The sequence below is a fragment of the Chlamydomonas reinhardtii genome, chromosome 1 (genome assembly GCF_000002595.2).
Source record: "Chlamydomonas reinhardtii strain CC-503 cw92 mt+ chromosome 1, whole genome shotgun sequence".
NCBI lineage: Eukaryota > Viridiplantae > Chlorophyta > Chlorophyceae > Chlamydomonadales > Chlamydomonadaceae > Chlamydomonas > Chlamydomonas reinhardtii.
In genome coordinates, this window is record NC_057004.1 from 7,266,828 (window position 1) to 7,286,265 (window position 19,438).

At 64.6% G+C, this 19,438-nt stretch overlaps 3 protein-coding genes across 3 annotated transcripts in view; 2 read left to right on the plus strand and 1 right to left on the minus strand.

Moving 5' to 3' along the window:
* Positions 1–1,027: 1,027 nt before the first annotated feature.
* CHLRE_01g052500v5 (uncharacterized protein) lies at positions 1,028–8,233 on the minus strand. Its single transcript, XM_043058988.1, has 13 exons — positions 8,001–8,233; positions 7,805–7,879; positions 7,438–7,544; positions 6,888–6,989; positions 6,153–6,640; positions 5,707–5,954; positions 5,035–5,424; positions 4,364–4,788; positions 3,743–3,879; positions 3,271–3,347; positions 2,569–3,075; positions 2,100–2,372; positions 1,028–1,849 (listed from the first exon to the last, which is right to left on the minus strand). Exons 1-13 carry the CDS (start codon positions 8,124–8,126, stop codon positions 1,829–1,831), a joined length of 2,976 nt encoding a protein of 991 aa, XP_042928902.1. The 5' UTR covers positions 8,127–8,233; the 3' UTR covers positions 1,028–1,828.
* Positions 8,234–9,153: 920 nt separating this feature from the next.
* On the plus strand, positions 9,154–15,719 carry CHLRE_01g052550v5 (uncharacterized protein). The gene is made up of 5 exons (XM_043058989.1): positions 9,154–10,181; positions 10,282–11,334; positions 11,480–11,731; positions 11,951–12,212; positions 12,571–15,719. Exons 1-5 carry the CDS (start codon positions 9,609–9,611, stop codon positions 14,676–14,678), a joined length of 4,248 nt encoding a protein of 1,415 aa, XP_042928903.1. The 5' UTR covers positions 9,154–9,608; the 3' UTR covers positions 14,679–15,719.
* Positions 15,720–15,813: 94 nt separating this feature from the next.
* Positions 15,814–19,438, plus strand: part of CHLRE_01g052601v5 (uncharacterized protein) — a 10,322-nt gene continuing 6,697 nt past the window's right edge. The window contains exons 1-8 of the mRNA XM_043058990.1: positions 15,814–16,065; positions 16,469–16,767; positions 17,082–17,148; positions 17,354–17,458; positions 17,804–17,968; positions 18,323–18,454; positions 18,821–18,922; positions 19,307–19,393. Of these exons, the coding sequence (XP_042928904.1) occupies positions 16,577–16,767; positions 17,082–17,148; positions 17,354–17,458; positions 17,804–17,968; positions 18,323–18,454; positions 18,821–18,922; positions 19,307–19,393 (849 nt within the window). The 5' untranslated portion in view covers positions 15,814–16,065; positions 16,469–16,576. The remainder of the gene's footprint in view (positions 16,066–16,468; positions 16,768–17,081; positions 17,149–17,353; positions 17,459–17,803; positions 17,969–18,322; positions 18,455–18,820; positions 18,923–19,306; positions 19,394–19,438) is intronic.

Below are 19,438 nucleotides of genomic sequence, written 5' to 3' on the forward strand. Positions count from 1 at the left end.
CCCCCCCCCCGCCTCCTATGGCTCTAGGACGGGCTCCTGGCCTTACCGCCCGGCCCAGACTGCTATCTGATGAGGTGCCAATCATTGTCTGCACCGGCAGGAAGGTCCTGGTAGGGGCCTGCGTGCCCAAAGGCCTGCCAAAGCCCTTCGCTTTCGCTCTATCTGCTTGTCCCAGCACCCCTGCCCCCTCTGGTCGAGGAACTTCCATAGGAAAGCAGTGACGGCCAGGGGTCCTCCGCAGCCCCTTGAAGAACACGAGCAGAGGGGTTGGCAGAAGACCGAGTACGGTATTGCAGTATGACGTTTTTGCGCCCACCAATTTGTTAATGCCTATTGCATGTAAATAGGCGGCGGGGAAAATTCGGGCGGAGCGAGAGGTGCTGATGGGCTTCGAGCGGCCGACCAAGCTGCAGCGGCCGCCATGGCCGCCGCCGGCGGCGGGGCCAGGCTGAGAGCCTGAACGGCGCTAGCAGGGCGTGGGGCTGAGGGTGCACGTGTTGATTGGCGGCGAGTGACGTGACTAGTTTGTTAGCTGCGGGTTAGCACGGACTGTGCACCCCACCCAACCGGCCATGTCCGGATTTGCGGGGATGCCAAAGGCCCCCAACATAGAGGCGTGTGCTTAGTAGGCGCCCGCGTCAAGGTGGCTGGGTTGATAACGACCCGGGATCAGCCCTTTTCCTGCCTCCCTAAGGCAGCCACCTCCTTGTTGCGCCCACCACCACTGTCCCCACCGCCGGGCTGCCGCTGGGGCCTGGGGGCATGGGGCCCAGCACGCATCCGCAGGCTTGCTAGGGCGTGGCTGCAGACAGCTGCAGAGCCAGGCCTGCGGACAGCACGGTAAGGCTGTGGCGCTGTTCGCGGCCCTTGCCTTGTGTTCATCGGCAGTGGACGCCGTTGATGACAACCGGAACGAGCGGCCCAGGACAACCGCCCTGCCGCCCACTGGATGGCCAGCACTAGCGCCCCCTGGGACCTGGTCGCAGCGCCTGTGCAGCGGTGGCCCGGAGCCGCTGTGCCAATGCGACTTGTGGCAGTACCAGACTGCCAGTGCCCCCTAGCCGCAGCACTGGTGTCATGGCCAACAGGGCGTCTGCAGAGACACACAGCACGGAGCCCGAGGAGCAGGGACATGCACTCATCCATCCGTGCCACAGACACCAACCCCGCCTTAACCCCGCCTGTCCCATCGCACATCCCTGTCAGAAACACGCCGAGGCAGGGATGTTCACACTAAGCAGGTATTTCGAGGACGAACTTGATTAGCCAGGTCTGTATCCACGCGCTCAGGACTCATGAGAAGTGTCCCGGCACGTTCCATCCCCCAGTAGCCAGGGCAACTCATTGTATCCCCTCTAGTGCATTCCATCCGCTCTTTCTGCATCGCTGCACCCTCCACGTTTTTCAAGTTGTTCCATTCAAGTACTCGAACCGAATTGTGTGTGCTCAAGTCAACTTCATGAGTAGTGAAGTTGCGGGGCGCCAGCTACTGAACGCACGCCACTTGCTGAGGCCATTGGGCAACCGGCGCACATCGATCGATACCTCCCACATATCCCGCCCACGCTCACACGCTCCACCTAATGCAATCAACATACATTGCAACCGCATGCCCCTCAGTACCTCCAACGTGCCTCTGCAACCATCCCTACCCTATCTACTTTGAACATGTGAAGCTACAACCCGATAGCTGTTGCACAATAGTGCATCACCGCTGCAGGATCCATACTCCTTAACCTGGGCGCACGTCACATTACACACATAGTGAGACGAGGCGAGTGTAGCATATCCCGCCTGGTATCGAATAGAGCCTCCACTGCTCTCTTGCTCACCGTCCTGCGTAGCCGTCCTGCGTGGGGCGGTCAAAGGCAAAGCACGTTTAGGGGGGGGGGCGAATGGAGATGGATGGGGATGCTCTGCACCCTTTGTTGTGTGGAGACAACTGCCGACGAGTGCCGAACACGCAAATGTGCACAGCACAGGTAGGGCAGGCGTGTTGCTTGCAGCAGCGACGCGTCCATCCACACAAACCACCTGGTGGTTCCAAGCGCCCTACCCTTGCAATAGCTATCAACATCTTCGCAACCCGGCATGCTCACCGTTTGAAACGCCAGGAAGTCCTCACACAAGATGACAATCATCTCATCAGTGCCCACCTCGGCCATTGCACCCTTGGCTGCGCCCTTGCCGCCAGCCGCCGCCCGACCCACAACGCTCCGCCGCCCGCCCCCGCCCCCGCTGCCCGCTCCGCTGCTGCTGTAAGCTCCAGCCAGCTCCGCCTCCAGGGGCCGCGGCAGGCGAACCAGCAGGTCCCGCAGCAGCCGCACCAGCACTGAGCCCGCCAGCGCCTCAGAGCCGCCGTAGGCATTGCACTGCAGGAGGTGAACAAGCACGGACGTTCCCTGATACTTATTGCAAACTTGACACGTGCGAGGCAGCATACCTGGGATAAGCAGGCGGAGGGTTTGGCAGGCTCACACAAACATGACCGCAAAGCCCCTTGCTCCATCTCCCAGCACCTTATCCCACCCACACTCCCCACACCGACCCCCGCAGCCTCGCCCTCACCGCGCCCGGCATCTCCGCGCCCAGCCGCTCTCGCAGCTGACCATACGGCAGCCGCTTGGCACGTGCGCCCGCCAGCCAGCCCAGCACGTGGCTAGCCGCCTCCGCATGGAGCAGCGCCTCCCACGCCGCCGCCAGCCGCCGCTGCGCCGCCGCCGGCAGACCGTACGGCGCACTGCTGCTCGCCAGCGCCGCCGCCGCCAGCCCGCCGCCCCCGCCGTTTCCGCTGAATGTGCTGCCTTTTGCGGGACTGCTGCCGTAGCTGCCGTGGCCGGCGGTCGGGTGCGGCGCGGGCCCAGCGGCTGACAAGCTGCTGGCATGCGGCCGTGTGGTAGGCGGCGGGAAGCTGCCAGCTATGGAGGATGAGGCGGAAGACACGGAGCGCAGCGCGCCGGCGGCGCGGCCGCCGCCGTTTGTGGTGGTTGCGGCGGCGGTTGCGTACGGCCGTTGCAGCAGCGGCCCGTACGCCGCCTCCAGGTCGGGCAGGTACAGCAGATACGCCAGATGCGACTGCAGTACAAGATGCGGTAATGACGTACGAAAGCAAGTCAAGAAAGCACGTTCGGAGGTAGACAGCCTGCCAACTACGAGGATAGCTGATGCGTACGCATTAGCCGGTCTGCGGGGTGTTCTTCTTCCCTCCTCCGTCCACTCTGCCCGCACCCATCCACCGACTTCAGCTCGCTCGCTCACGCGCTCGCTCACCCGTATCCACATGTCCCTCAGCCGCACCAGCTGCAGCAGGTCCCGCAGCATCTGGGGGCTGGTATCACGCGTCACGCCTGCGTGCCGTGCGTGTGTGGCGGGAAAGCACGAGGGAAATGTGTGCGCATGTGTGCCCGCTTAATGTGTTTGCGTGTGCGCTGTCAAGGCATGCGCAAGAGAAACGCACATGCGACCAGGCGACGGGGCCTGTCCTGGACGCCGCCAGCCGGGCCCCACACACCGGGTACTGCAGGGAGCGCCCTCAGCCATATCGCACCACAGCGCACAACGCGCCCTTCTACCAGAGCCCTCATCCAGACCCCTCGTCCCGAGCCACTCCACCAGACCCCTCCGCCGCAGCGCCTCCACCAGACCCCTCCGCAAAGCTCCCCTGCCTCCCCCCCCTTCCCTCCGCCCGCCCCTGTCCTCCGCCCCGGCTCCGCACAGCCCCGACCCGACTGCACACGCTCACCCGCCCCGAAGTGCAGGTGCCGGGACAGCGCCGCCCACAGCCAGGCCGCCATGGCGCGGTCGTAGGGCCGCATGTCCGGGTCCGCAGCCACCAGCGCCGGGAAGGGCCGGTCGCGGGGGCGGCCCGCGGGGTAGTGCCTGCACGTGTGTGTGTGTGTGTGTGTGTGGGGAGGGTTACATTCATGATTAATTAAGAAGTGAAGTCGTAGGCAGGTACAGTTGCAGAGTAGACGCGTTGTTACCGATGTCCCGTGGGGGGGAGGGAGGGGGGGTTGTGGATACCAGCCCAAACTAATTCAAACCCAATGCAATAGAGCGAGGAGGAGAGCGTGGCCGATGCTTGACAACGGAGTGGCACGCGACAATAGTCCCCATAGGGAGGGTTGTGTTAATGATCAGCTAAGGGGGTGGGTGGGCAGAGTGTGTGGGTGGGGGGCGAAGGGTGAGCGGTGAGGAGGGGAGGGAGGACGGCGGCAGCAGCAGCAGGCTGCGGTTAAGGGCGCGTGCTGCTGGGAGGTGTAGGGAGGTGACAGGTGTGTTGCGAGTGCACCGGGGATGTGGGAAAGAGACTGCTGCGACGACCACACGTGGGGGTTCTGGTCAGGTGGGGCCCAGATCCCACCTGAGCACAATCTGCTCCAGCCGCTGCCGCGCCGCCAACGCCGCCGCCGCCAGCTCGCAATGCGCCGCCGCGTTGGGCCGCGGCGGCCACAGCTCTTGACACCCACCTCCTCCTGCCCCACCCCCACCTCCGCCTCCTGCCAGTGCATCCGCCGCTGCCACCGCCGCCGGCGAGGGACAGGCCCACGCGTCCGCCGCCGCCGCCACGGCAGCGGCGGTGCCCAGTGACTGCGGCAGCGGCGGCGGTATCAGCGCCAGCGGCGCCGCGCCTGGGCCGCCGTGCAGGTCAAACATTGAGACCATGGCCGCGGTGGCGCCGTCGTCGCCTGCGGCCGCGTACTGCGCGTAGTAGGCGGCGGCGGCGGGGCCGGACAGGTCGTGGGAGGGGCGCGGCCGCCGCCAGCGCGCCGCCATCGTGGCCTCAAGCTGCGGCAGGGCAGGTTTGGGTTAGGAGAGGCAGAACGGGGTGGGGTGCGCGTTTGTCATTCAAATCGGTTAATGGTGCCGAAAGGCCACCAGCCTGCGCAGCGCACCAGCACCAGCGCCGTACATGGCCACGTCAGCCTGTGGCACATGGCCACGGCCACGGCCACGCGCCCCTCCCCTTCCCCTCTGAACTTCTCTCCCCCACCCAAAACCCCATGCCCTCCCAGCACCCCGCACCCCACGCACCTGCTTGGCCGCCAGGATGGCCTCCCGCGCAATGACCGCCTCCGCCTCCGCCACGTCCGGACACCAGACCGCCAGCAGAGCGCTCTCCTCGCCGCTGCCGCCGCCGCTGCCCTGCCCTGGGCCTTGCCCCTTCATCGGCTGGCGCGGCGCCCCCACCGGCGCCACATTCCCTGCAGCCGCCGCTCCTGCTGCTGCCCCTGTTGCTGACCCCGCCGCTGCCTTCTCCATGAAACGACCATGGCCTCCTCCTCCTAGGCCTCCTCCTCCTAGGCCTCCTCCTCCTCCTCCTAGGCCCCCGCCACCTCCTCCGCCCAGCGATGACGCGGCTCCGTCCTCTGACGCCAGGTCCTCAGTGGCGGTGTCGTCATGCAGCTGGTGCTCGTGGGGGCCCTGGAGCCAGGGGGGGGGGGGTAGAGGCAGGAGGGGGGGTGAGGCAGGCGAGGGCGCCAGGGAGGCGAGGGAAAGATGTAGTTAGGAAGGGGTTACGAAAGGGCAGGGCGGGAGGGGCGGAGCGAGTGAGGGCGACTGGATTGCGCCCCCAGGCCCCATGCCGCGCGGTGTTGCTCTGTGCCACCCTGTAGCGACCTTTCCCCAGACAAGACCTACGACCGCAGCAGCTAGGTGATGTAGCAGCTAGGCAGCCACCCGGCCATTCAGGCGCCGGGCCCTCACCAGTGCGTGATGCATGAAGCTGGGGAAGGTCGGCAGCGGCGGCGGGAAGGCGTGTTGCTGTGTTGGCCCCGCCCCCGAGAACACGCTACTGCCTGCGTCGTGGTCCCCGGGCTCCGACTGCTCCTCGCCGCCCTCCTCCTCCTCCTCCTCTCCAAGGGAGGCGCTGTGGCCGTGGTGGTGGTGGTGGCCGTGGCCGTTGGCGCTCCAGCCGTCCACGCCATACTTGGTGAGGCCCGGCAGCGGGTGCGCTGCGGGCGGCGGCGCAGCGGCACGTACGTTGCATGGGCGCATGGGGGCGCATGGGGGCACATGGGGGCACATGGGGGCAGCAGCAGCGCCAAGTGAAGCAGGCGGGGGGAAAGCAGCAGTGCCTCAGCCATAGAAGGGCGCCAGTGGGTGCCGGCACAGGATCCTACCGAGTGGTCCGCACAGCACACTACCCGTACCTGAGGGCGGCAGGGGCGGGAGGTCCAGGGACCCCATTGCCCGCCGCTTCACAGCCGCTGCCAGCGCCGCAGCCAGGTCTGCATGCCCACCGCCGCCGCCGCCGCCCGCACTGCTCATGCTGCTGCGTCGCGCCGCCGCCATCCCCTCCCCCGCCGCCCCCTCCACGCCTTGCAGCAGACACAGTGACTGCTGCTGTTGCTGCGGCTGGTAAGGGTTGGCATAACCGGTGCCACCATGGTAGCCGTAGGAGTGGGACTGCAGCCCGTATGGCGTGTTGGGCAAAAGGTACGGCGCTGCCAAGGCTCCTGGCGCCCCCGCCGCCGCCGCCGCCGCCGCTGGCGCCTGCAGGTAGGCGCGGCTGCACCAGCGCCTGGCCTCGCGCGCCTCCAGGCCGGTGTGCCGCGCGGCCGGGCAGGCGACGAAGAAGCCACCAGGCCGGCTGGCGACCAGACCCAGCCCTGCAAGGAAGCGCCAGTCGGCGGCGGACCTGTGTGCAGGAAAGCCCAAGCGAGTTGCTCTGCACGTGGTGCCGCACGTGCACAGGGACGTGCTTCTGTGTTGCCCCGACCCACCACCCCGCCTCTTCACTCATCCCCGCACCTCCCACCTCCTGCCACCCAGCCGCACCTCCCCCCTCCTGCCCCCTACACTGCCGCACCTCCCGCCTACCCCCTTCCGACCGTAGCGGCGCATCTCCCCCCCCCCACCTCCCCCACCGCCTCCACCGCCCCCACCTCCTGTCTGCGGGCGCCAGTCCCAGTGTCTCCAGCTGCCTCTGCCGCGGGTCGGCTGTGAGCAGGTGCAGGCTGGCCAGCAGGCAGCTGGAGCGGGCCAGCCTGCAGGTGGGGGAAGGGACGGAGGGAGGGTTGGAGGGAGGAACGGAGGGGAGGGACGTCTGCGTACGGCGTCTGTGGCACACCTGGCAGCACGACAGGAACCCTGCCCGCAAGCGAGTCGAGTCTGGGGGCCTAGGCCGCGGTTCGCAACAGGGCATGCCCAGCCCTTGCGTGGCAAACACCGACTCCGACTCTGACCCTGACTCTGAACCTGACTCTGACTCTGACGCTGAACCTGACTCTGAACCTGACTCTGACTCTGACCCACCCAAAACCCTGCACCAAAACCTGTTCGAGCTCGGGCCCCCTCCTGCCGACACAGGCAACCGCAAACACCCCGCTGCCGGGGTGCCTGCTGCGCCACAGGCTCCCTTTAACTAAATGGGTTCCGTTTTATCGACCAGAACCCCAACCCAACCCACATCCCCAACCCCAAATCCACGCCCACCGCTTGCCGCCCGCTCCCGGGCTGGCACGCAGTCGGGCCACCTCCCGTATCATGCGCACGTAGCGCCTCAGCGCCGACACTGACACCTCCTCAGGCCGCAGTCGGCCCTGCAGAGAGGGAGGGCGGGCGCAGCGGGAGGGCAGAGGAAGAGCGGTGGGGGAGCAGAGGGAAGCACAGGGAAGAGACAGGAAGCGAGAGAGGGTGAGAGGTTATGGTGAGAGGGTGAGGCACAGCCCTGGAAGTCGCTGTTAATGGTTCTGGTACGATGCAGTAGGGCAGCGCTCTGGCGATGGCAGTGTTCACGCATGTGTCGGAAGCAGGGACTCTTTGCTGGCTCAGTGCCCAACCCTCAAAGTTTGCAACCCACCACATCAGCATCCCAGCAGCTTAGGAGAAACAATAGCTTCTCCACGTACGTGAGCTCTGGTGATTCCAAAATAGCCTGCGTTGACGGCGAGGATGTGAGGGGGTGCGAAGGTGTGGCGGGCTCGCTTGTTCACCAACAGGTCGATCAGTCAGCCCGCGACAGCAACGCATATGAGACGCTGTGTGATGTCGCTTACCCCAGCATAAATATGCGACAGACGCGGAAGTGCTTGGGCCAGCGCCGCGAAGACTTCGGCAGCTGCTTGCCGGACTTCCGCGCTATGCTTTTGCGCCTCTCGCTGCCTACTCTGATCGTTTCCCATGGTAATTACATATCGCAGAATTTGAAAAATAGGCACAATCATTTAACTGGAAACATCTGCGTGTCGAGCAGGCATTGAGCACCGCAGAACTGAAGCGCAAGCACTTGTAGAGGCAGCCACGCAGAAATTTGGAGTGACAATGTGAGATGCAGCGTGGGTACAGGCACAGGCACGAGGCACAGGGTATGAACATGGATCCCGCCTGACCGTGGCTTGGCAGGGGTGCAGGGGCGGCGGCAGGGGCCAGCTATGTGCAGGTGCAGGGGCCAATCTGCCCATGACAGCCCACATACTGCCGGGCAAGGCTACATTTGTCGCAATAGCAGTAGTGTGAAACACCGTGCGCACCACGGTATGGGTCCCCTTCAAAGTAGTTCGTGTCACTGTTCGCGTCTTAGCACTCGTGTCACGATACGCGGTCAGACGATGATGCCCGATGACGCCCGAAGATGCAAGCCCTGGATGCCACGGGAGGTGTCACCTACGCTTTGTAGACAAGTGTGTAGACGCCGCGGGCCTGAGGGGATCTACAAGATAGGGGCTCGGGGCTTGGGCAACGCACTGGGGCGGGCCGGGAGCGGGCCGAAGCAAAAGGGGCGGCATGTGGAATCCTTTGCCACCACTTAGACTCTCAGAGCGTGAGCTTGAGGGTGTTCGTGTCACTGGCTCGTGAACTGCGTCAGCAGGTCCCTCTTGTAACCAATGCAATCTTGAGCGTTAGCACGTCAATAGCACGAGCGAGGGGCTTCACTCACGGGCTTCAATGTTTGTTGAACCCCCGCCCAGCCCCATGTTGACTTGAGTCTCTACCTGACATGCAATCGCGGTATGCGTTGGCCTGCCTTTCCGTCTTATTGAAAGATTGGATGCGAGTTTGCGACCAGGGGAGGCCCTCAGGGAGGCCCTCTGGGGAGGCCCCTTGGGCCAAATGCGTTGCATCAGGTTGCATCGGGGGAGGCTGGGCGGTTGGGCGCGTAATGCGTAACAATACGCACGCAATACGTTGCGTATTAATACGCAAGGTACGCAGCTGAAGTCTTGCGTATTGCGTATTGTTGCTGCGTATTAGCCCGCAAGCGGGCGGGCGCTGGCGCTGTCATCCCCAGTCGCCCCAGTTCACCCCACAAGTCCCCCGCGTAGTGCCCTCGCACTCCCCTCATGCCTCTTGCTTAACAATCAACGCTCATACACTGATGCTGAGCCATCCGCTGCACTTGAAAATGAAGCGTGGCTAAGACATGCCAGAGATGTTGACAACATTTTGTGAAGTTAGGTGCTTGCGTATTGCGCATCCGACAAAATCATCCCCGATACACACGCTGCGTATTGCGTACGCACAGATGGTTACGCAACACGCATGGGGCTGGAATGAATACGCGCCCAACCCTTGGCCTCCCCGGTTGCATGGCGGCATGAGCTCGCACGACTGTCACCAAGAATTAATGGGGTTTTCCGGATACTTTCAATGTGGTAGGGACAAGCATGTTAATCCTTTCCGCGTTTGGGGTAAGGGTGGCCAGCGCCATTTCAGTGCTGGACGAAGTGGTGAACATATACAAATCCGACGCTGACATTAACTTGTTAGAGCTACAAGTTCGTGAAATTAGCACGCGATACAACCGTGCGTGCAGCGACATTTCAAGCGCGCACTCAACAGTGCTGTTTGAGGCCTACAGCGGGCTATTCAGGCGCAGTCCTGAATGGGCGCGTTCAAATGCACCCGATCAGCTGGCGTGGCTGCAGCGCACCGCCCAGCTGCTCAACGAGTGCGCGCAGCTGCTCAACGAGTGCGCGCAGTGTGGCACCGTCACAGGGGCCGGCAGCGCGGCTGGGGCGCCGGATGCGGCAGCGGACGCACCAGCGGAGCGCATGGCAGAACGCACAGCGGCAGATGCCGCTCGTGCTCGCGCTAGCTCCATCCTGGCGGCCTTGTCCCTGCCCTGGATTTTGCTCCTGGAGGCCGTCTGTGCGATGGTGACCAGCCTGCGGCCCGTACCGGGGCACATGCCGGGCGAAATGACGCCGCGCACTGAGCGCCTGGCTACCGAGTTCCGGGTACGTGCTAATTAATGAACGTCAACCCCTGGCTGTGAAGTATACAGGAAGGCAGGGAGCCCTTTCTAAGCCCCTGCCTGCTTTGCGCTCTGCCGCTCAGGCATTGTCGGCGAGCAGCGTTGACCTCTTCACGGCCACGCTGGTGGGCATCCTGAATGCCAGCAGCCAAGAACAGCAGCGACTGCCCATTGCCGCACAAGTGGCGGGGGCAGCAGGTGGCTTACCCCGCCGGCTGGCGGATCAGCCCCGCCTGCAGATGCACGTGTCGGCGGACCCCGCAGACTTTGGTGGACGGACCGTGCAGATGTGGCTGAGCACTACAATGCTGTACCAGCTGGCGGGTCCCGACGGCTTCGGCTGGCCCAACCTTACGGTACACGCCACCCAGGCGCTGAGCCCGGCACCGCCGGACGGTGACGCAAGGGTCTGGCCGAGGCAGCTAGGCTTTGTGATAGGGTGGCTGGGGACCCGGCTGAAAGCTGCAGGTTCCTGCTTGCGGGAAACGTGCCAACGCGCAGAAACGCTGGAAGCAGCAGAGGCAGCGCTTCATACCGCCCTGGCGTCAAAGGAGGTCCGGCGGCTGCAAGTGGCGCTGCTGGAACGACTCTTCGTGCACGGCGGCGGCGCGGGTGGCGGTGCTCGCGGCGCTGTTGGTGGCGGCAGCGGCAGTGGGGGTGCAGCGGTTGGCGAACGTGACAGCGGCAGTAGCACGACCAGTGGCAGTGGCAACCTGCAGCAGTCCTGGATAGTGAACTGGGAGTTGGCAGAGGGCCGGGTTGTTTTGCCAGGGCTCGGCAGCGAATCTGTGCCAAAAGACGGAATGCCTGCTAACTGGTCACAGACTGAGCAGCAGCGAGAGCTGGAGAGCACACATGCGACCTGGCTGGCTGCGAGCCTGGGTGTGTGGGGCCGCATGTCCAACGGTGTCACACCAGGCGGCTGCGCACCGCCGCCGCTGGCACTGGTGCTGCCGCTGGCAGGCCGCGCGGTGGAGGCGCTGTGGCGGCTGAGCAGCTTGCACGGCAGCAGCAGAGCAGGCAGAGGAGCAGGTGGAGGGGCGGCATCTGGCGGTGGCGGGCAAGGGCACCGCGGCCTGGGTCTGGGCGGTGCCACGTACGGTCCTGAGCCGCTGTTTGCAGCTGCCTACAGCGAGGTGTGTAGGGGGGAAGCAGGCCAGCGGGCCGTTTGCTTGCGTTCTCCGTGACGGCATAACCCATGTGTACGTGAAGGGATCAACTACAGCAGTGCAGGGCCAGCGCTTCTTACAGCTGTTGCATTATATCACCTCTCGCGTGCAGGACGTGGCTTGTGGCTTCTGCTTTCAGCCGTGGCTGGATCAACTGGCCACGGGTGGCACAACACCGGGTGGTGGCAGTGCGGCAGGTGGTGGCGGCGCCTCGCCACAGTATGAAGCGCTGCTGCCTGCAGCAGTGGAGGTGGCAGCCAAGTACCTTGCATATCAGGAGGCTGCGCTGAGGCACCACATGGGGCGGTGCCTCACATCGCGCCAGTGGGTGAACTTGAGGAAATCACAGGGAGAGAGTGAGCGGGTAGGTCAACGTACTTGGTGCGCGGTACAACACAGCGTGTCGTATTCTGTATGCCACATCACCCAATGTGTTGTGAACATGGCATGCGCTTCATCACTTGTTGCCACACCACGAGTTGAACGTTATTGATAGTGTCACCAGGCAGGTATCGTGAGTAGGGACTGCTCAGAGCGCGCATACATTGTACACTTTGCTGGATTGTGTGATTACGCAATGCAGGATCCCGGGCCAGACACGGTCGCTGCTGCGGCCCACAACGACAGCCCACAAACATCAGAGACCGGAAGCAGTGCAGCCGCTGGGCTGTCAGTGGCAGCAGCTGCAGGATCAAGGCCGCCGGGTCTGGGACCAGGACCCGGGCCCGGTGGAGGCAGGGCAGCGTTGAGCAGGCATGCAGACACGTGGGAGCCACTGCTGTCGGCCCTCTCAACAGTGTTGTATGGCATCATGAGTATGCGGTTGAACACAAGCAGTGGCAAGGGTGAGTGCTGGGTTGTGGGTGCTCCTGTCTTCCTCGGGGCGGGGCAGTGGGAGGGCAGTTGGAATGTGCACATGTACCTCAAGTGAACAAAGGGAATGATGTTCTGAAGTCGGGAGTTTGGTTCTGGGGCCGCACCACAGCTGTTGCCGCATATGCATGTTCAGTCAACAAGGTTGAAATAGCGAAATTACAAAGCTGGAGTGAGAGGGGAAAGACCTGGAAAGACGTTGACACGTGGCGGCGGTGGCAGGCAGGATGGGCACACCACCACTGCCATCCGGGGCTCCGCGTGCGTCGACACAGACAGCACTGACCTTTGTACTGATGTCCTGTTTCTGCCATATTGTGACTGCCGTAGGCAGCCTGGCATACGGTGTGACCGCGGACTGCCGGGCCACGACTGCGGCAGCTGTGCGGCGGTCTGGGCTGCTGCTCACTCTCGACCGTCTGCTTCGTGGGATCACCGCTGTTCAGCTGTTCGAGGCGTACGCTGGTGGTGTTGGTGGCAGCAGCGATGCGGCATCAGGAGCCTCTGGCGGTGGTGGGGGCAGCAGGCGTCAGCTCCGCAGCAATCCTGCTATCACGACTGCTGAATTATCTCTGCTCGGGCTTATTGCCAATGTCACGCAAGTCCTGGTGCTAGAAGCACCGCCTGCTGTGCCAGCGGCGGGCGGGGTGGCGGAGGCAGCAGTAGCAGCTTGGGCCGGGAGCGCGGGTGCGGCGGTACTGGCGTCGGAGGTGGCGGGGCAGCCGGCGCAAGACGGTCGGCAGTGGGACACTACAGCCACATCCATCACAGCAATGGAGGCACACTCGGAGGATCCCAATGTGCGGGGCCACACTGCCGCTGCAGGTGCCATGGGAGGCGCCGGCAGCAGCCGCACCAGCGGGTGCAGCAGCCGCAACATGCAGGCACGGCTGGAGCTTGGGGCACTGCTCACCGGCGTTAAGCGGGCGTTGGCGCATGTGCGCGGGCGGCTGGGCTGCTGCAGCCTAAGAAGCACGCCAGCAGCCGGACCTGCTGTGAAGTTGCCATTTCTGACAGGCCTCCTGGCACACGCTGCCCGGTTGGGCCAGCCGCTTCAAGCTGCACTTGTGCGCCGCGGCTTTGCAGCGTGTCCAGCGTCACAGCGGCGGCAGGCGGCTCTGGCGGCGGAGGCGCATGCGTACGTGCTGCGGGCGGCCTGCGAGGTCGGGTTGCGGCTCTTGCCCATAACCCCAGAAGACAAGCCAGACCAGTGTCTGGTGACCTCAGCACTGGAGGCATGGGCGCTGGCGGCTGCAGGGGCGCGGGAGGCACCGGGTCTGGGCGATGCAGCAGGGGCGCCACAGATGCCTGACGCGCATCTGTTCGCATGCCAGCCGCATCAGTTGCTGGCGGCGGCGTGTGAGGCGCTGCCGCGGGTGCCGCGGATGGAGATTGAGGGCAAAGAGACGGCATTCGCAGACATGCGCTTTCGCCTGGTGGGCTGCGTGTTGCGCGTGCTGGCCGCGGCCGGCAGCCACCCGCAGCTCGCGCCGCACGTGATGTCGTGGCTTGCCCCAGCGCCGCCCTTACAGCAGCAGCAACCGGCAGCGGCAGAGGTAACGGCAGCGGCAGCGCAACCGATGACAGTGGCCCAGCAGACAGCTGCACCGCACGCGGCCCTGCGCGGCTGCCTGCGTGAGGCGCTGAGGGAGGCGCTGCCGGCGATGCTGGCGGCTGATGATGATCCGTGGCCCGGGCAGGAGGACGCCAACCGCGCGCATGCAGCTGGCATTGCTGCCTTGATGGAGCTCGCGGGCTATTGGGCGGCTCAGACGGACGCGGAGGCGGAGATGCAGCCGGGGGCGGCTGCAGGGGCTGGTGGGGGCGCAGGAGGCAGCAGCAGCTGCAGCAGCGGCGGCTGGGCACGGCGTGCGTCGGCGGCCGCGTGGCGTCAGCACTTCCACGCCTTTGCCGCGGAGTTGCAGCAGCGGGTGAGGCTTCAGGTGTTCGAAGTGACGGAAAAGAGTGTGGAGGTAGCTGCGGCGGGTGCGGAGCTGCTGTTGAAGTTGCGCCTGCCCGTCAGCGGTGCGACCATTGCGAGCACGTTGGGCGGGTATGGGTCTAAAGGCGGGACCAGCGGTAAGAAGACGGCTACAGTGAAGCAGCGCCGGCAACAGAAGCAACAGCAACAACAGCAACAGGCAGCGGGAGGCGCAGGAGCAGGACAGGAGGCTGCAGGCGGCGTGGTGCTGCCACCGCCCCTTCCCGTGGACCCGGTGGGGACGGCGCTGTGGCATCTGCGTGTGTGCGGCCACCCGGGCTGCCTGGAGTTTGGCGGCGAGGCGGAGGCGGCTCTGGACCTGCGGCTGTGCGGGCGGTGCCGCAGCGTGCGCTACTGCGGTGCGGCGTGCCAGGCGGCGCACTGGCGGGCGGGCCACAAGGACGTGTGTGGCCAGGTGGCGGCGGCGGTGGCAGCGGTGGCCGGGGTGTCCGACTAGCCAGGGATGGCGCCAGCACGTGACATGTGCATCGCCTGTGAGGGTGGGGGTGTATTTGGCTTACCTCCCTCGACTGGGCCCCGTATGTAGGTCCTGCTTACATCCAGGGCATGAAACGTTTCAATTCATTCAAACAAACATCGGACACAACCACACTGTGTTGCACTTATACGTACTGTATATGTACCCGTAGTATGTCCCATTCTTGCCATGGAACCTGTTGTGTGGGCACGCGTTGCTGTGTGTGCGTGTGTGTGTGCCTGGAGAATTGAGCTGCTGCGACATGCGGTAGTAGCAGTGCTGTTGGGACTAGGTGGACTGCGGCGACTGACAGACTGACGCACGCGTTGCTGCTTGCGGGCTGGGGCTGCTGCTACAGTTTAGGAATGCACTCGTGCTACCGAATGAAGTCGTGAGACAAGCTGACGCGGTGCGCTGGCTGACGTGGCAATTGAGCAAAGCTAGCTTACATGGGATGTTGCATGGCAAAGGGTGTATCTTTGGTCAGGTCAGGTCATTTGCCGCCCATGCAGTAATTAGGACAGGTTTGCACGTGAGCTGGGGCGATTATGGATATGGATTGTTGAGTCCATTCGGGCGCCGGCCTTGTGCCGGTCGATGTCGTGGTGGCAAGGCGAGTCATCCCCTCATCCGTCTTGGAGGTAGCGGGCCTTTACGGCTGGTCGCAGATATTGTAGCAGTGTCGGTGCGGCGACTGGGGCGCATGCCGCAGTTTGAAGGGCTGGTCTGCTTGGGGTGAGCTTTGGGCCACTGGGGCCTGCACGGGGGCGCGAATGGTATCACCAGGTCCCTTTGGTCAGCAGTGGCACGGTCGCTCAGCTTGAAAGCCTTAGTGCGGCATCGTCGTGAATGGCAGAAATCGGGACAGCAAAGTACTTCGCAGCGTATCGTTGGATGTGGGTTGCCATGGCACTTGGGTATTTCACAGAAGCCCAATTTGCGTGTTTGCTAAGTTATCATAATTACTATCTTCGTTGTCGTGATAACTAATCGAACTAGATGCTGTAATACAATGACGCGCCTGCACATTTTGTGCGCAACACCTGGCGCTGGGCGGCCAGACCTGGGCAGCACCGGAAGCAATAGGCGCCCCAAAGCTGGCAACTCTCAACGTGCTACAAATAAGCCATCGCCAAACAGTGCGAGGGGAGAGCCGCCGCGAGGAAAACCGCAAACCGCAGGCAATTCAGGCACAGCTCAAACTCCTCGAAGCGCAGGCACAAAATCTAGCAACCTAGCTCCTGCCACAAAGCAGTCTCGAAACTTGTCTGGCAATGTTGGGAGCTCGCCAGAGCGGGTTGGTGGCTATGCGGCTGGCGACGCCCCAGAGAAGCGGAAGAACCCCGAGCTTTATGGGGGCCTGCAGGTGTGTAGGGAGGGGAAGGGGGGCTGAGACGATACATGCCGATATTCGTGCAGGGGTTCGGGGGGTTTGCTGTGGAAATTGCAAATGCACGTGCTTTGGGGGCGGGGGGCAGCCACACACGGGCGGGCTACACACGCGGCAGGCGGGTGCGTCAGGCACCGGCGGCGGCCTGGTACTACCATTGGGCGTTGCAGGACTCGCAGGGGGCTGGCAGTCAGGCCCATGCGGGCCTCTTACCCGGAGTGGGTGGCTGGAACACGTCCCTCCTCCGCCTCGGACCCCCCCCCCTGACGCCCCCTGACGCCCCCTCACGTCCTTCACCGCAGCACCACGCCCATCTGCTCCCCCCCCAACCCCGCTCCCCACCCCGTGCTCCCTACCCTCACCCCCAATAACTAAACAGACAGCCGCGGCCGGCGGCGCCGCTTCAGCTGCGGCTGCGGTTGCGGCATCCGCCTCCGCTCCGCCCACCTCCTCCGCTGCTACTGCCGCCGAGCCGGCTGTCAGCTATATGCTCAGCGCCCGCAAGCCGCCGCCGCCGCCCACCGCTGCTACAGCCGCCGAGCGGCGGCGCCTGACGCCTCTGGCTCACAAGCCCGAGGTGTTGGCCCCGGTGGGGGGCTGGCCGCAGCTGCGGGCGGCGGTGGAGAACGGCGCCGACGCGGTGTACTTTGGGCTGGAGGACTTCAACGCGCGGGCGCGGTAAGCCGGAGGAGGGGAGAGAGAGCGTGGGTGCAGAGCGAGTGAGCGCACGCCTAGGCGAGGCGGGCCAATGGGCGGGGCGGCGGGCGCGCTCCTGGGCGAGGCGGGCCAATGGGCGATGGGGCCTGGCGGTGGCCAGGAAGGGCCGGTGTGGGCAGTGGGTGGGTGGTCTGCTCTGGGGATAGAACAGCCGAGGGAAAAGGAAGCGCGGGGCAGGTGGGAGGCCGCGGCTGCCGTCAGTTGCTGCAATCACCCCGCCGTACACACACACACACACATACACACACAATGAACACACACACACACACTCACAGAGCCGCCAACTTCACACTGGAGGAGCTGCCCGCCGTCATGTCGTACCTGCACGCCCGCGGCGTCAAGGTGGGTGGGTGCAGAGGGGGGAGAGGGCAGGCAGGCAGGCAGGCAGGCAGACGGGTGCAGGGGCTGTGGAATGGGGCCACCCACACGTCGTGGCATACGCCCTCAAGCGTCCGACTGCATGGTCTTGGTGTTTGCCTCACCAGCACGCACACACGCACACACACACACACAATCGTACACACATACACATGCGCCCCCCCCCCAGGGTTTCATCGCGCTCAACGTGCTTGTGTTTGATGAGGAGCTGGCGGCGGTGGAGGAGCGCGTGCGGGCCATGGCGGCGGCGGGCGTGGACGCAGTCATTGTGCAGGTGAGGGGAAAGGAAGGGAGGAGGGGGCTGGGGGAGAAAAGGGAGGAGGGGGAAGGAGGAGGGAGTGTGGAAGAGGGGGAGAGGGTTTGGGTCAACCGATCACGGTGGGGAGACGGGTGGGGGAGGCGGGGGGGGGGGGCGGGAGGAGCAGGCCGGAGTTAGTTTGGGCTGGTATTTACACCTCCCCCACCCTCCTCCCCCACCCTTTTCCCCCACACATTCCCACACAACCACCCGCGTCTACCACTTAACTGGTCATGATCGTAACGCCCCCTTCGTCTGCAGTCTTCAGTGCACCCTCCCCCACCTCTGCAACCTCCCTCCCCCCCCCGCCCGCGCACACAGGACTGGGGTGTGGTGGAGCTCATGCGGCGGGTGGCTCCGGGTCTTCCCGTGCACGGCAGCACGCAGATGAGCATCACCAGCGGGGAGGGCGCGGCGTGGGTGGCGGGGCTGGGCGTGGAGCGGGTGGTGGTGGGCCGCGAGCTCAGCGTGCGCGAGATTGCCAAGGTGCGGCGGGGGGTTGTAGGGGGAAGGGAGGGAGGGCGTTGGGGAGGGGGGTTGGGGTGGGAGGCGCGAGGGAGGCTTGAGGGAGGCATGAGGGAGCGTGGGGGATGTGGGAAATCGGGGGAGGTCACACGTGAGAGGGCTCAGCAATGGCGTCCTGGGGCACTTACTGGTGGCGAGGCCTGAAGGCATGATGGGTGCAGTTGGGACCACCTGGCATGGGTCGAGCAGCCTCCGCCACCCGAGTCCGCTACGCCAAGCCTCCCTCTACCTCTACCTCTCCCTTCCCAGCTCCCCACCTCCCCACCTCCCCATCCGGGCCTCCCACCCCGCCCCGCCCCCGCCCCACCCCCTCAGGTCCGGGACGCGGTGCCCGGCACGGAGGTGGAGGCGTTCGTGCACGGCGCGCTGTGCGTGTCGTACAGCGGCCAGTGCTTCAGCAGCGAGGCCTGGGGGGGCAGGAGCGCCAACAGGGGGCAGTGCGCGCAGGTGAGGTGTGTGTGTGTGTGTGTGTGTGTGTGTGTGTGTGTGTGTGTGTGTGTGTGTGTGTGTGTGTGCGTGTGCGTGTGTGTGTGTGTGTGTGTGTGTGTGTGTGTGTGTGTGTGTGTGTGTAGGGGTGTGTAGGGGTGTGTGTGTGTGTGTGTGTGTTGTGTGTGTGTGTGTGTGTTGAGGATGTTGACACCAATCCCACGAAGATTTGAAGACGCATGACAAGCAGTGGGTGTATCCTTGGGTGTGCTGGATTGCACGTTAGGTGCCTTGGGTGTGCCCAACCGACGTTAGGTGCCTTGGGTGTGCCCAACCGCCGCTGCCAACTGCGCCGCTGCCAACTGCATCAACTGCCAACTGCCACAGGCCTGCCGCCTGCCGTACGGGCTGCTGGTGGACGGGCTGCTGCGGGAGCTGGGTGACGTCAGCTACCTGCTGAGCCCGCAGGACCTCATGGCGGTGGAGCAGGTGTGCGTGTGTGGGGGGGGGGGGGGAGCGGGGGAGGGGGGTTGTAGATACCAGGCGAAAACAAGTCATTACCAAGCTAAACTAGCAGAGCACAGGGGGTGTTATTCCTGCAAGCCAGAAGGCTTATGGGAGGGGGCCAAGGCGTCGTGGAGCAGCAGTGAGGGCGTAGCATTCATGAATACACATATAGTGAAGTTGTAGCCACGCACCAACGTCCGGCAGGTGGGGTGGCATCATTCCCAGTAACTTGCAGGGGCCGTTAAATCGCAGCGCACAGCGGCATGCAAGTAGAAGCCGGGCCGGTGCACAACCTAAGATCCCTCCCTCAACCGCCCCCTGGGCGGCCGGCCTACTCCTTACACGCGCCGCCCTCCGCCCTTGCAGGTGCCTGACCTGATCGCTGCGGGGGTGTCGTGCTTCAAGATTGAGGGCCGGCTCAAGGGACCCGAGTACGTGGCGCTCACCACACAGGTGGGCAGGGTGGGGTTGGGGAGGGGGAGGGTGGGGAGGAGGCAC

Coding starts and splice junctions, on each gene's coding strand:
- CHLRE_01g052550v5 (XM_043058989.1), top strand. CDS start 9,609: ATGTTAATCCTTTCCGCGTTTGGGGTAAGGGTGGCCAGCGCCATTTCA. Junction 10,182..10,281: donor GCCTGGCTACCGAGTTCCGG/GTACGTGCTAAT, acceptor TCTGCCGCTCAG/GCATTGTCGGCGAGCAGCGT. Junction 11,732..11,950: donor CACAGGGAGAGAGTGAGCGG/GTAGGTCAACGT, acceptor TACGCAATGCAG/GATCCCGGGCCAGACACGGT.
- CHLRE_01g052500v5 (XM_043058988.1), bottom strand. CDS start 8,126: ATGGGAAACGATCAGAGTAGGCAGCGAGAGGCGCAAAAGCATAGCGCG. Junction 3,348..3,742: donor GCACCTGCACTTCGGGGCGG/GTGAGCGTGTGC, acceptor CACGGCACGCAG/GCGTGACGCGTGATACCAGC. Junction 1,850..2,099: donor ACTTCCTGGCGTTTCAAACG/GTGAGCATGCCG, acceptor CGCCCCACGCAG/GACGGCTACGCAGGACGGTG.